At 40.9% G+C, this 15,600-nt stretch overlaps 1 protein-coding gene across 4 annotated transcripts in view; it reads left to right on the top strand.

Moving 5' to 3' along the window:
- Positions 1–15,600, top strand: part of b4galnt4.S (beta-1,4-N-acetyl-galactosaminyl transferase 4 S homeolog) — a 54,463-nt gene that overhangs the window by 25,377 nt on the left and 13,486 nt on the right. For all 4 annotated transcript variants that reach the window (XM_041560886.1, XM_018260118.2, XM_018260117.2 and 1 more), the window contains 10 exons: positions 1,899–1,994; positions 2,073–2,163; positions 2,515–2,615; positions 4,418–4,485; positions 7,078–7,156; positions 9,769–9,835; positions 9,923–10,063; positions 10,696–10,805; positions 11,328–11,428; positions 11,583–11,659. In XM_041560886.1, coding sequence (XP_041416820.1) covers positions 1,899–1,994; positions 2,073–2,163; positions 2,515–2,615; positions 4,418–4,485; positions 7,078–7,156; positions 9,769–9,835; positions 9,923–10,063; positions 10,696–10,805; positions 11,328–11,428; positions 11,583–11,659 — 931 coding nt within the window. The remainder of the gene's footprint in view (positions 1–1,898; positions 1,995–2,072; positions 2,164–2,514; positions 2,616–4,417; positions 4,486–7,077; positions 7,157–9,768; positions 9,836–9,922; positions 10,064–10,695; positions 10,806–11,327; positions 11,429–11,582; positions 11,660–15,600) is intronic.

Below are 15,600 nucleotides of genomic sequence, written 5' to 3' on the forward strand. Positions count from 1 at the left end.
ACACCGGATCTGTAGGTTGTTCTATTGAAAGGGAGTCTTCTAGTGCCAGTGTGTTCAACGTTGGGGAGAGTGTTCCAAATTGGGCCAATTTGAAAATATCTAAACAGGGGTAAACTCCCAGGAGAGCATTTGGCTTTGAGTTCAGGGTATGAAACAAAATTGTTTATCACCCAAGTATTAAATGCCCCTTTGTGGCCAATAGAAAAAATCCTCCAAATTACGGAAGTGTGGTACGTTTGTATTAACCCACAGAGGACGTCAGGCGAATTGGTTCTTTTTTCAGATATTTCACCCCTTGACGCCAAGCTCTCTAAGAGGTGTGGTGTCTGGGATATCCCCTACATTAGAGCATTTACGATAGGTTCGATTTTTTAGGCCTTCTAGCGACTTCTAGCGACCCTACTATATTGTCTTGCAAAACCACATTAGGATTATATGGGTCAGGATGGTACCACCAATGTAAGTAGTAAATTTGGGAAGCCAGATATTATAGTTGGAAGTTAGGTAATGCTAGCCCACCATCTTCTTTGTCAGCTGTAAGTTCCACCCCGGCAATTCTCTGCACTTTATGGTTATTTTTGTTCTACTTTTGAAGTGCCTTTTGGCTGGTTTTGTAGCTGACTTTGGCTGATGTTGAAAATATAGACCTGGCAACCCTGTCACAGTTCCAAAGGAGCCGGCCTGGGTCGACGGGGACCATTGGATTTTTTTGGTGTACCGCCGGCTCAGCCCAATGCTGAATGTACCTCTGCCAATTGGAGTCCCACAAGTTACACTCTTAAGTTGCAGGGTTTGTTTTCAGTTTTCAGCAAACTGATTTGGGGGGATGTATCATGGGAGCTACGATTGGACAAAAAAAACATGAAATTAAACTTTTTGTCCTAACAAAATCTACTTATATTCTAATTGATCATTTGTGTAGTGCACACCAGTTCTGGGCCAAGGCTTCAGGGCGGCCAAGACTAGCCCATCCCAACATGCCTCCCTCCTCTACAGCACATGCACCTCTCCAGCAAGCGTACACCTAGGGTTGCCACCTTTTCCGAATTGTTTTACTGGCCTGGTGGGGGGCGGGTGTGACATCAAAAGGGGCGGTGCCGTGTCATAAAAGGGCGTGGCCACGGCACCAACATTTCAAGACGCCACAAAAGTCACAAAAGCTAAGTTCTTACAGGGGATTGGGGGCAGACCGAGGGGTCTTTTTAAGGGTATTACATATTTACCGGCAGCTACATTGCCGGTAAATTTGTAATACCAGCCCCGGCCTTCGCAGGTGTTTTACCGGCTAGGCTGGGTGGCAACACTACGTGGACCCCTCCCTTGCTTGCCCACCGGGACCACAAATTCAGGGTGCTGGGACTGTTGCTGATGAAACCCTGTCTGTGAAACATCTTTTACTCACTCACATTGAGGCGTATCACAGTTACAGCAAGTGCTTCTCTGATTATAAAAAGGAATAAAAAATGGCACCTCTCCGAATTCCCAGTCATAGCAGAACTCCAGGCTGTTGACTGTTTCCAGCTGTAGGACTGAATCGTTTCCATTAGCTGAAGGTTTCTCGTCTAGCCCCAGCCATAGTGAATTCTTGGATGTAGCTTTGTTTTCATTCATTTCTATGGCAGCTCCTAGTTCTCCTTTGAGATTCTGACATGTTCATCTGGGCAATAGGCAAGTGTGTAAAGAAGTGGATATTCCCTTCAGATCTGTATACGCAGTATATGTAAAGGACAAATATACTGGAGATATAAAGTTACTGATAATAAGCTTTAATTTTACTTACACTTTGTATTTATGTCAACCCTCTTCCCCAACTCTGACCATGATTTTTTTGTTGTCCCCCATCTTTTGTGGAACCCACCCACTCCTTCCACCCTTTTTCTCTCTTTCTCTCCAAACAGAATAAAGGCAAAGTGAACCTCCATGTGTTTGAGGACTGGTGTGGGGGATCCGTGATGCACTTAAAGACTAACCTGCATTTCCCCTTGTACCCTCATGTGAGTGTCACCTTTTAGTCCTGCCCCAAACACTCAACTGGCTCTTGCTTCAATACTTATACTTTTTGGCATCCACAGACTCGAACCACCGTCACCAAGCTTGCGGTGTCACCCAAATGGAAGAACTACGGGCTGAGGCTGTTTGGTTATATACACCCTTACAAAGATGGTGAGTTTGCTCCTGTACATAATAGAGTACAAACTCTAAAATGATTTGTGTCAACTTTCAAATTGGGGTCACTGACCCCCGGCAGCCATCAAACTTGTTTTCTTGTCATTTGTGAGGCTACAATTTTAATGTTATTTTTTTAAAATATTTAGGCACTCTGCTGTTCATTTTCCACTCTCTCATTTAAACCACTTCCTGGTTGCTAGGGTAAACTAGACCTTAACAACCAGATTGCTGCCTAAGAAAAAAAATATAAATCCGTTTCACGGTCTGCATTATAGTTTTTTTTTTTTTTTTTGCTATGGTTATTTTTCTGCTTTATTCTTATTCTTGGACTTATTTCACAATCAGGTGACTTCCAGTTTGCAGTGGCATCAGAGGATAATTCTGAGTTCTGGCTCAGCAGTGAGGAGAGCCCATCCAGTGCCCAGCTTATAGCTTATGTAGGAAGGGTAAGTTGAGAGAATAGAGGTGGCTACTTATAGGGGTATACGGCTTCTTCCAAGAGCACCTTTTGGAGGCCACTATATAAACAGAACTACCCTAAAATAACCAGGTACAAGTCAACAGAATAGGGCCTGGACCAACAGTACAGATAAATGGAGAAGGCTCACTGAATTCCTGGACTGTATCTGAAACGATATCAGACATGTCCAGAACGAGCAAGACTGTAAATCTGCAGAGAGAGCATAGTCTACACCAAGGGGGTTATTTATTAATAAAAAACTCTAAAAATCAGAGTTGTTTTACTATAAAATCCTTATTTTAGTGAAAAAAAACTCAAAAATCTGCCCCAAAATGTCCAGAATGAGCAAGACTGTAAATCCGCAGAGAGAGCATATTCTACACCTGGAGGGTTATTTATTAATAAAAAACTCTAAAAATAAGAGTTGTTTTACTATAAAATCGTTATTTTAGTGAAAAAAAACTCAAAGGGGGTTATTTATTAATGAAAAAATTGAGGTTTTTTTACTATAGAATTTTTTGTGAAAAAAACCCCTCAAAAATCCACCTGAAATTGCAAGAATGAGCAAGACTGTAAGGGGGTTATGTACTAAACTTTGAATTCAAAAATCACAAAAAAATGTGTGATTTGTTTTTTGTTTTTTTTTATAAAATCAGACTTTTAAAAAAATCACAAATTTTTCGGAATTTATTAAAATCTGAAAAAGTCTGAAAAGTCTGAAAAGTCAGAATCAGAAAATCCGGCACCTCAGACCTGTCGAGGTTGTATATAAGTCAATGGGAGAAGTCCCGAAAATATCCTGATCTGCGATGGGTTTCGTGTAATGCCCAGAAGCTTTCAGAGTTTTGGGTGAAAATTCTATAAAAATCGTGAAAATCTGATGAAAAAAAATCGTGAAAATCTGATTTTCGGGAAAATGGAAAAATAAATAAGTGTAAAAAACCTGAGCGGATTTGATGGAGTTTGTAGCAGAAAATATTGAGATAAATTTGAACTTAACCCCCTTAATCTGCAGAGAGAGCATATTCTACACCTAGGAGGTTATTTATTAAAGTCCGAATGACAAAAAAAATTGAGTTTTTTTTTATTATTATAAAATCCAAATTTTTTGCGAAAAAAAAAAAAACGTCAGATTTTTCGGGATTTGTTATACCCTAAGGATGGAAAAATTCAGAATCAGAAAAATCCGTCATCTCAGACCTGCTGAGGTTGTAAATAAATCAACGGGAGAAGACCCGAAGAAATCCTGATCTGCGCTGGGTTTCATGCGAAAATCCAATAAAATATGGGTTTTCGAGCCGAAAATCAGTCTGAAACGTCCAGAATGAACAAGACTGTAATTCTGCAGAGAGAGCATATGCTATACCTAGGGGGTTATTTATTAAAGTCCGGAAGCTAAAAACTGAACTGAATTTTTTGTGAAAAAAAAATTTGAATTTTTTTGGGATTTATTATACCCTGAGGATGGAAAATTCAGAATCCGAAAATCCGGCATCTCAGACCTGCTGAGGTTGTGTATAAGACAATGGGAGAAGTCCTGAAGATATCCTGATCTGCGCTGCGTTTCGTGCAAAAATCAGAGTTTTTGAGTGGACAATCCACCCTGAAATGTCCAAAATGAGCAAGACTGTAATTGTGCAGAGAGAGCATATTCTACACCTAGGGGGTTATTACCTACCTACATGTAGCTGTCCATTAGGCCCATGAGTGTAGCCAATCAGGAGAAAACTACTGCAGGTCTGATGATTTAAGCTGGAAATGTTTTCTTGTTTCCCATGTGTATTTCAGAGTGGCTCAGAGTGGACGGCTCCAGGGGAATTCACAAAGTTCAGTTCTCAAGTGTCCAAGCCAATCCGGTAAGAGCGATCGTTTTTGTTCGTTTTTATCCTGAATCTGACTGCACCTCTCTGCTAGTGATGGGCGAATTTATTCGCCAGGCGCGAATTCGCTGGCGTCAAAAAGTTTTTTTTCGCCAAAACGGACGCCGGCGACAAAAACGAGACACCGGTGCTGTTTCACGAATTTTTCGCCGTTTCGTGAATTTCGAAACGGCGCAAATTCGCCCATCACTACTCTCTGCATTATCCTGGGATTAACTCCATCCACGCATTAGCTGCACCTGTGCCTTGTACTGTAATATCATAAGGGCAACATGAAATAAACATGAAATGAACATGAAATGAACATGAAATGAACATGAAATAAACATGAAATGTGCCATTTAATGAACTGAGATTTCGCCAGGCTGTTGCATTTTAATGATACTCAAATAATGGGTGTAATTCTCTTTTTGGAAAGCAATATTATATACATAGAATTCAAAACAGCTGCTCATCTTAGGGAAACAAAGACACCTGGAGAAAATAAGTTCATAACCATTTTATACCATTGTGTCTCTGAAATATACGTCATTAGTCCTTTCTACCCCCTTCTGCCCCTGCTTCAAGGGGTTGTTCACCTTTTTATTAACTTGGGGAGGCACATTTATCAAAGGTCGAATTTCGAAATTCATGACCGTTTTTAAAAACTTTCCTAAACTCCCATGAATTCGAGTTTTTTTGTCCAAATGCATTAGGGTAAGGGCACAGGGGCAGATTTGGGGAGATTAGTCGCCCCGGCAACAAATTGCCTCTTCTTCGGGGTCACAAGCTCCCCAAACTACCTTCCCACCGGCTATTAAGAAAAATCGACAGCGGAATGGCACTCGCGGCTCTTCATTTTCCGAAGTCGCCCGAAGTTGCCTCATGAATCGCGGAAAATGAAGCGCATCGTGCCATCCCGCTGGTGATTTTTGATGCATTTGGGAGTTTGTCGCCCCGAAGAAGAGGAGATTTGTTGCCGGGGCGACTAATCTCCCCGAATATGCCCGTGTGCCCTTACCCTTAAAGTCAATGGGCGTTTTTTCTTATGGTGACTTTTTTTCTCCAAATGCATTAGGTTCAGGGCACACCTGGAAATTCGGGGTGATTTAGTCGCCCGGCGACCAATCGCCTCTTCTTTGGGGTCACTAATCTCCCCAAACTGCTTCCCCAAAGCTTCCGTCTGCTTCAATGAAAAAACGCCTGTGCCAATGCACTTCGATTTCCGAAGTCGCCCAAAGAAACCGAAGTGCAGCGAGTGCATTGGCGCAGGCATTTTGTTCATTGAAGCAGACGGAAGCCACGGGGAAGCAGTTTGGGGAGATTAGTCGCCCCAAAGAAGAGGCGATTAGTCACGGGCGACTAAATCTCCCCTAATCTCCAGGTGTGACCTTACCCTTAAAGTCAATGGGCGATTTTTCTAAAGGAAACTTTTTTGTCCTAATGCATTTAAGTCAATGGGTGTTTTTTTCTTATGGCGACTTTTTTTGTCCTAATGCATTAGGGTTTAAGCACACAAGCAGATTCTGGGAGATTTAGTCGCCTAATCGCCTCGTCTGCGGGGCGACGATCTCCCCAAACTGCCTTCCCCTGCCTGCTATAATGACAAAGCGCCAATGCAGTCACGGAGCTTTGATTTCCGAAGTCGCCCGAAGTTGCCTCGGGGAGATTTTCAATGGGTGTTTTTTCTTATTGCCGTTTTTTCGTGCCAATTTAAGAGTCGAGAAAAAATTTGCACATGGCTGAAATTTGGAATTTCGCTGCAAATCCATGGCTGTCGAATAAATGCACTCATCGCTAAGTGTCATTTTTAAATCCTCTTAGCCTGATTATGTGACTCACACTGATGAACATTGAGAGGATTGTACCTAATATACATATGTTTGCCTTAGAGTGCGGGTCTGTTTGTATAAAGCTGTTCACATGTGGAAACAACAAATAAAGATACATAACGTTTTGCTAGATAAATTGGGTCACAAAGAGTTAAGTGTCTTTATAATTCTGTGCATTTATATGTAGGCTACAGGCAGATATTCCTTTATAATGCACAATAGCCATACATATCCTGTAAATTAAATCCTTATAAACGGTGCTTAGTGATGTCATCGGTTATAATCGGAGCTTAGTGATGTCATTTGTCACATGACTCACTGAAACTTATAATAAATAAAGTACCCCCTTTTGCAAAATATGAGGATATTAGAAGCCATGACCTGTATAAAAACACCTTCAGCCTTGTGCTTTTATATGGTCATGGAACTCCTCGGTGACTTATAATATCCTTATGATTTACAATAGGGGGTACGGTATTCACTGTATAATGACCATATGGGTGTTCTGGAACGGACTGGTACTTCAAAACAAATGCTAATTTGCCATTGACGAATAATGATGAGCACAGATGGTATTGTATATGTTCATGTAAATTAAATTGAGTTATGTTGTGCTTGCAAATGAATCCGTAGCAGCTCTCTATGGTGCAGAAACCAATTAGGCGTTTGCTTTTGTTCTTCTAATTGCACTTGACCAGTTCCAGCTTGTCTCTGATTGGTCGCCATGCGTTACAGAATTTTGTCTCTTCTCTCATAGGTTAATGAGCTCTCGGCGTTATTATTTTGAGCTTCTTCACAAGCAGGACGATCATGGTTCTGATCATGTGGAAGTAGCGGTGAGCATGCAAATAGTCTTTATACACCCCAGCTCCTTTTAGACAGAGGAATAGGATTTAAAGGAGAATTCAACCTGTAATAAAAAAAAAAACCCTCCCCCTACCCTGGGTAGACCCCCTCCCTCCCCCCAGCCTACCTGCCCCCCCCGGGCAAATGCCCCTAATTTTTTACTCACCCCTCCGTGCAGATTCTGCCTTGGCGTTCACAGGCTCCATCTTCTTTCTTCGGTCTTTTTTGGAGCATGTGCATTTGGAGTAAATTTCCGAACCTGAACCACTGCGCATGCGCCGAAAGTCACGATAATTTCCGAAACATTTTCGGAAATTTTCGTGACTTTCGGCGCATGCACAGTGGTTCAGGACCGGAAATTTACTCCAACTGCGCATGCGCCGAAACTTACGAAAAAGACAGAAGAAAGAAGATGGCTGCCGTGAACTCCGAGGCCAGAATCTGCACAGAGGGGTGAGTAAAAAATTAGGGGCATTTGCCCGGGGGAGGGCAGGTAGACTGGGGGGAGGAGGGAGGGGGGTCTACCCAGGGTAGGGGGTTTGGGTTTTTTTTTTTTTATTACAGATTGAATTCTCCTTTAAGAAAAAATACAATTTAGAAGGCGCACACCCTATATTAATTTTGGGGTTGCTCATCCCATGGTGACTGCCCAAATGTAGCCTCCTTAAACACAGATCAAATATAGAATATAAGGATTCCACACCCAATAATAAAAAGGCAAACACTTACATCAAAAAAACACACATATTAGGTTTGGCCCAATAGTGGCCCTACGCGTTTCGACCACATAAGTGGTCTTCATCAGGGGAAAAGTCCATAAGTAACAGAAAAAGAAATAAAAGTTACAGAAAAAGAATAAAAAAGGCTGCCTTTCTTTTTCTGTAACTTATGGATTTTGCCTCTGATGAAGACCACTTATGTGGTCGAAACGCGTAGGGCCACTATTGGGCCAAAGCTAATATGTAAGTGTGTTTTTTTGATGAAATACATTTTTGCCTTTTTATAATTGGGTGTGCGGTCCTTATATTCTAGATTTAAATTCTCCTTTAAAGCAAGGGAGGGGGTTGTCTGTACTTTTTTTGTTCATGTCGCCTTTGGAGGTCACACCTTTCAAGAGGCCTCTCCTTAGCACATAGCAAGTTTACAGGTATGGGACCGGTTATCCAGAATGCTCGGGACCTGGGGTTTTCTCTAATTTGGATCTTCATACCTTAAGTCTACTAGATAATCATTTAAACATTAAATAAATCCAACAGGCTGGTTTTGCTTCCAATAAGGATTAATTATATCTTAGTTGGGATCAAGTACAAGTTACTGTTTTATTATTACACAGAAAAAGGAAATCATTTTTAAAAATTCAGATTATTTAGATAAAATGGAGACGGCCTTTCCATAAGACAGAGCTTTCTGGATAATGGGTTTCCGGATAATGGATCCCATTCCTGCATTTGAAAATATTCTTGTATAGCCGTAGTTTCAACAACAGAGCAAATAACTGTCCACCCCCTTATCCCGCTCTATTTGACATTTATTTAAAGGTTCCAGGAGAGGTCGCCAAAGGAGCCGATCTTTCTCCCGATATTTCCACCAAAGGCAGGGCAATATTGGGCTAATTCAATCATTCAGACCTAGGGCCAAATGATTGGATAACAACGTTGGGAATGGGCGCAGAGGGGATACCTCATCAACTAGCCAATGTGGTCCTCGATCGAGGGCAGAATCAAACCTGCCCAATCGAAATCTGGCCTATTGTTGTCGAGAGATCAGTTGTGGAACACATACATAGGCAGATAAGATTCTGAATCTGTCTAAAAGACCAGCTTAAATCTGCCCATGTATGGCCACCATGTGTAATATAAGGCACTAAGTAACCAATAACAACCAATAGGATGTTTGCTTTTAAACAGCTGACCAGTAAATGCTACCTTGCTATAGGCTACTGTACCTAGGCAAACTTAGTGCCTTTTATTACATAACCCCATAAGTGTATTACTTGGTAGTAATATCGTTGCTTCTATCCTTGGAAACTGCTTTATAACAGAATAGCAGCAATGATCCGGGACTTCAAACTTGTCACAGGGGGTCACCATCTTGGAAAGTGTCTGTGACACTCACATGCTCAGTGGGCTCTGATTGGCTGTTGAGAAGCTAAGCTTAGGGCTCGTCACTAATTATCCAGCAGAAAATGAGCTTCCCTGGCTGTAATATAAGCTGATGCTACAGGTTTGCTGATTATTCAATTCTGATGCTAATTGCACTGGTTTCTGTGCTGCCATGTAGTAATTATGTGTATTAATTACTAATCAGCCTTATATTGTGACATTTCTATTCTATGTGTACTGTATATTGTGAGCGGGTCCCTAAGCTCAGTAAGTGACATCAGCACAGAGCATGTGCAGTGAATCAGCAGAAAAGAAGATGGGGAGCTACTGGGGCATCTTTGGAGACACAGATCTTTACTGCTAAAGGGTTGTGGTTGCCTTGGGCTGGTACAGAAGCACAAAACATCATGTACAACATTTCTAGCTACTTCTTTAGTTAGGATTTAGTACTCCTTCATCCATTCCCATCTAACATGCTGATTCTTACTCTATTTCCCCAGTGGCGTTTGTCCCTTCCAGGCATGAAGTTTGAGATTGTGGATTCAGCCTACTTATCCCTGTACACAGGTTCGACCCCTAGTATTGATGTTGTGCTGCAGCAGCGGAGCTGGAGAACATGTTAATGAATATCAGTTGGCCTCTGCTTTTTTTCAGATGAGACGGCTCACAGAATGAACGAGGTGGCTCACATCCCACGCACTCTTTCCAGCCGCACCAGCCACCGCTGGGGAATGGACAAAGAGCAGCCTGCTGCCGACATGCTGATGGAGGACCCCCGGGATGATTTTTTTATGAGTGAGCATTTTAAAGAGTAGGGATTCCCATATCTTAATACAGATACATATGGAATTAAAGGAGAAGGAAAGGCTAAAACTAAGTAAGCTTTATCAGAAAGGTCTATATAAATACACCAGTAAACCCTCAAAGTAATGCTGCTCTGAGTCCCCTGTCAAAAGAAACAGCACATTTCTTTCCTTCTATTGTGTACTCATGGGCTTCTGTATCAGACTTCTTGTTTTCAGCTTAAACCTCCAGGGCTAGGGCTTGAGCATGCTCAGTTTGTTCCTCTCCCCCTTTTCACCTCCCTGCTGTAATCTGAGCCCAGAGCTATGAGTGAGCAGGGAGAGACTCAGGCAGGAAGTGATGTCACACCAAGCTAATATGGCAGCTGCTATCCTAAACAAACAGAGAGCTTCTAGAGCTGTTTACTCAGGTATGGTAAAGCATTCTGCAGAATAAGTATAGTGTTATAGCTTGTACTATTGCGGCTAATCTATTGTCAATAAACTGTGTTGCCTAATACATATGAGGGGTCATTTACTTAGAAGAAGGCAGCTGCAAAATGCACATTTTGGACAGGGTTAATATAATATTTACTTTATGTCTGTACCATGCATTAACCCAATAGCTTGTCATTTATTCCTCAGCACCGCTGATTGAACAATCGAGAGTGGAGAACGTTCTGGTCCCCTGCGCATATAACCCTACATACGTAGTAAAGGATTTCCCAATAGCACGATACCAGGGCCTGCAGTTTGTAAGTTTTAATTCTTTGCATACAAGTACTTTTTTTTTTAATAAAAAATGTATCTAATATAGTTAGTTAGCCAAACATGTAATGTATAAAGGCTGGAGTGACTGGATGTGTAACATAATAGCCAGAACACTACTTCCTGCTTTTCAGCTCTCTAACTCTGAGTTAGTCAGTGACAATAAGAGGGGCCACATGGGACATAACTGTTCAGTGAGTTTGCAATTGATCCTCAGCATTCAGCTCACATTCAAAAGCAACAGTTATCACTCATGTGCCCCCCCTCAAGTCTCTGATTGGTTACTGCCTGGTAACCAATCAGTGGAAAGCAAGAGAGCTGCAAAGCAGGAAGTAGTGTTCTGGCTATTATGTTACACATCCAGTCACTCCAGCCTTTATACATTACATTTTTGGCTAACTAACTATATTAAAAACATTTTTTATTTACCCAGTTTTTATTTTTATACTGAACAATTGCTTTAAGAATTTCATACACATTTTGGTTTTATTTTTGTTTTCCTGTCCTAGGTGTACCTCACCTTTGTATACCCGAATGATTTCACCCGCCTCACTCACATGGAAACAGAAAACAAATGCTTCTATCGAGAGTCCCCCATATACTTAGAAAAGTAAGTTGACCCTACTTCTTGCTTCTTTCCTTCCGTTTGCCTTGGGCGTCTGTTTTCCACCCACCCCACTAAAACATAAACCCAATCTTTGCTTGCCCCATTTTTTACTGTCTTTTTAAAGGGGAAAACTAAATCTCTCTGCTTTCTTTAATAGGTTTGGCTTTTACAAGTACATGAAGATGGACGATGAAGAGTCTCCTCAAGTACCATTCCTGTTCTTCAATCGCCAGCGTAAGTACAAGAAATCTCTCCGGTCCCGTTCCCTTCTAGCAAGTCTGGTAGCAAGTCAGGAACGGCTCAACTCCCACTGAGATCTGATTCCACAGGATCAGAGGATTCTTTACACAGGTTGTTAAAGGAACAGTAACCTGAAAAAATGAAAGAGTTTTAAAGTACTAAAAATATAATGGAGTTTTGCCCTGCACTGGTAAAACTGCTGTGTTTGCTTCAGAAACACTACTAATGTTTATATAAATAAGCTGCTGTGTATCAATGGGGCAGATAGCAGATAAGCTCTGTAGAACATAATGGTGTTATCTGTTATCCAATATTTAACTTGTGCCATATAGACTTTTTCAATTACCGCCATTGCTACACAGCAGCTAGTTTATATAAACCATAGTAGTGTTTCTGAAGCAGAAAGTACTAGTGCAGGGCAACACTACATGATATTTTCATTACTTTAAAACACTTTTGGTGTTACTGTACCTTTAAATTGTTTTAAGATTTTCCTTTAAAGTAGTTTTTACTGCCATGTGCCCACTTAGGGTATTACACAGGCCAGCGGGGTACGTTAATATCTCTGATTCGTATGAACCATTTCCCAACTCCACTTAGGCTCACAGTGTTCTGCAACCTCACTTGGCCCTATTGTAAAGTGATCATATTTGGGATCAGGGTTGATTCTAAGGGGTAGTTGGGCTCATGGAGGGAAATGGTTTGTTCAAGTTTAGGGAACAGATTGTCGTTGTTTTTTTTTTTCAATAATCAGATATGTCTGGGTTAAAAAAAAAAAAAAAAATATATATATATATATATATACAGGTATGGGACCTATTATCCAGAATGCTCGGGAGCTGGGGCTTTCCGGATAACGGGTCTTTCTGTAATTTGGATCTTCCTATCTTAAGTCCACTAGAAAATCATATAAACATTAAATACACCCAATAGACTGGTTTTGCCTCCAATAAGGATTATTATTTTATATATATATATATATATCATCATCATCATCATTTATTTATATAGCGCTGTCAAGATATGCAGTGCTTTAATATATATATATATATATATATATATATATATATATATATATATATATATATATATATATATATATATATATATAGATCCCCAAAGGGAGGGGATCTTTTCTCATTTCTCTGCCTACTTCCTGCATCCCCACCCACTACATCGATAGGATCTATGGGATGCAGAGCTGTATGTGCGACCATCTGTTCTCCTGCTGAATTTGCCTGTCGTCAGTTTGGGACTGATGGAAGCTATATACAAACCAAGTGCATAATAGTCATCTGCCAGCAACCACAGACGAAGAGAAGGATATGACAGTTTAATGCATTTTAATAATATATAAAAGTGCTGTGGTGATGTGTCAGCGCTATAAAAATGCCAGGAAGTAAACAAATAATAAATATCACAGTATACATTTACATTTTACTAAAAAAAAAATATTTTTGAATTATGATAAAAAAAAAAAATTCTATGCATTTCGGGATCCATTGCTATATAGGGAAAATGTTAATACATATGCCTGAAACTGATCTCCTTTCCTAATGTCTGGGTTGTGTAGGACTCTAAACCTTTTGTTGTTGGTTCCATTTAAAGGGGAAGTAAAGTGTAAAATAGAATAAGGCTAGAAATGCTGTATTTTGTATACTAAACATGAACTTACTGCACCACAAGCCTAATCAAACAAATGATTTATGCTTTCAAAGTTGGCCACAGGGGCTCACCATCTTGTAATTTTGTTATACATCTTTGCAAGACCAAGACTGTGCACATGCTCAGTGTGGTCTGGGCTGCTTAGGGATCGTCATAAATTATCAGACAGCACAAGTCAAATAATATCTACCAGAAGCTGATACAGCAAGACTGATTAATAATCAGAATATACAGACTTCACTGGGTCCTGTGTTGTCATGTAATCTAATGTGGATTTTATCGTTTTTGTTTTGTTTAATACAATTTTTTTTTCAACTCTGCAGAACCAGTGGCTGCAGCAAAATAATCCTCCAAATATAATCCCGTATATCTGTTTAAATCTGGCTCCATGATCTCTGTCCCTGCAGCTGGAGTTGGAAACAGTAAAGGGGATGTAAAGGCAAAAATAAAATCCAATGCAAATCTCTACACAGTCGCCGACTGCTCTACAGGGTAACAAACAAAGCTGCTTGAGTTCTGCATGGCTGGGAAGTAAGGCGGGGCTCCCCCTGCTGTTCATAAGTATGATTGTTTCCCTGCAGAGCAGTTAGGGACCGTCTGACAATTCCTATCCACAGCAGTAAATGAAGGGAGAATTTCACTGCATACAGTCAGGGTTCTTATAAAAACTGTACACATCAGGAAAATGCTCCTTCATGCTGGAGATGCAGACAGTCTATACTATTTTGAATCTCGTTCATTTTTTCTCGCCAACTTTCCATGTAGTCCATAAATCCGCTCTGACGAACGCAGTGGAACATGATGAATTAATGGTGTCCATCTCCCTGAATGTGCCTGAATATGTTCGCGGCACCGAATGTAACTGATTTGTTTTAGCACATCCAATTTTTTCAATTTCATGCTCTGCGGATCACATTGACTTGATCAGATGGAGTGCTGCCTTACAATGGGTAGAAACAATTTTTTCTGCGCCTCTTTATCTTGATGGGCTGCACAGCAAAAGCAACATAAAAAGCAAAAAAAAATAAAAAAAGAGCTTCCAAAAAACACCCAGGAAAGGATTGGCAATTTATAATATTTATGGGATTCAATTGCCATACGATGTAATATCAGTAGCAGCTGAGTACAGCTTTAGGTGCCAAATGAAGCTGCATTGGGCTGTTTGCATCAGTTAACTTGTATGCCATTTCTCTTCCATATTCATTTCTGCATAGACAAAACCTTGTAATGGCAGCAGTCACTGGCAAATAATTGAGTCCAACCTTTTACTGAATCCTTGTAATGTCCATATGCCCATTTCCAGTCCAGAAGAATCCAAGTTCTAATCACACCCTGTTATTCAAGCACGACCGTCTGCAGAGAGCTAACCTTTTGATACTCTCATAGGCATCAATAGCATTCCACACCTTTGTAAAAGAATTGTCCTACAAAGAGACTTTCATGCTTATCTAATGGACCAGCCAAAGTGACAGTTGCACCATTTGGCCAATACAGGGCTGGCAAATTCATTTTGGCTCATTGGGTTTTATCACTGTTTGGAAGTGCTACCCGAGGCATGTCAAACTCAAATAAAATAAAGTAACTCAAAAGAATAATTAACATTTAGGAAAGGGCCAGACTAGGTGGATCTGCTGCTGCTGTCATGATGGATGTACCTGCACCCAGAAGCATTGTGTATTCCCGAGTGCAGGCAAAACGCGGCAGGTATCAGCACAAAAAACATAAGAGTTTGTCTCTGCCTGTGCCTGGATGGAGACAATGCTTCTGGGTGCAGGCACAAGGTCAGGACAGCAGCAGCAGAGAAACACAGGCCAACATTTTTCTAGTCTGGCCCTAGCCTTAGGAAGATGGCACACGGGGACACACCTGAAAATGACAAGATAAAATTAGGGTTGCTGCTCGTAAAACCTATTACTTGCAGAAATCTGGCTTAAAGGACATATAACCCCCTCTCACCCACCCCCACACACACACAAATGTAATCAGTGAACAGCCTCTTTGAAATTTCTAGATAACTGCCACTCTGGTTGTTAAAAGGTTACCAGTAAGGCTGCAGCATCCCCTTAATCACTTAGAAATCGTTCCCCTCCTCTAATCCACTCTGCCCCCTCCCTCAGGAATTTGCTTTGGCTGTTGATTTATGAACATGCTCAGTTGTTCTCAGCTCAGATTAATAAACCACACCCTCCAGGCTAACAGCCAATGAAGAGATAGCATTGTTGGTTCCCATAGAAACTCTGCTCTCCTAACCACCTCCCCTGAGCTCAGCT

This window comes from Xenopus laevis, chromosome 4S, assembly GCF_017654675.1.
Source record: "Xenopus laevis strain J_2021 chromosome 4S, Xenopus_laevis_v10.1, whole genome shotgun sequence".
NCBI lineage: Eukaryota > Metazoa > Chordata > Amphibia > Anura > Pipidae > Xenopus > Xenopus laevis.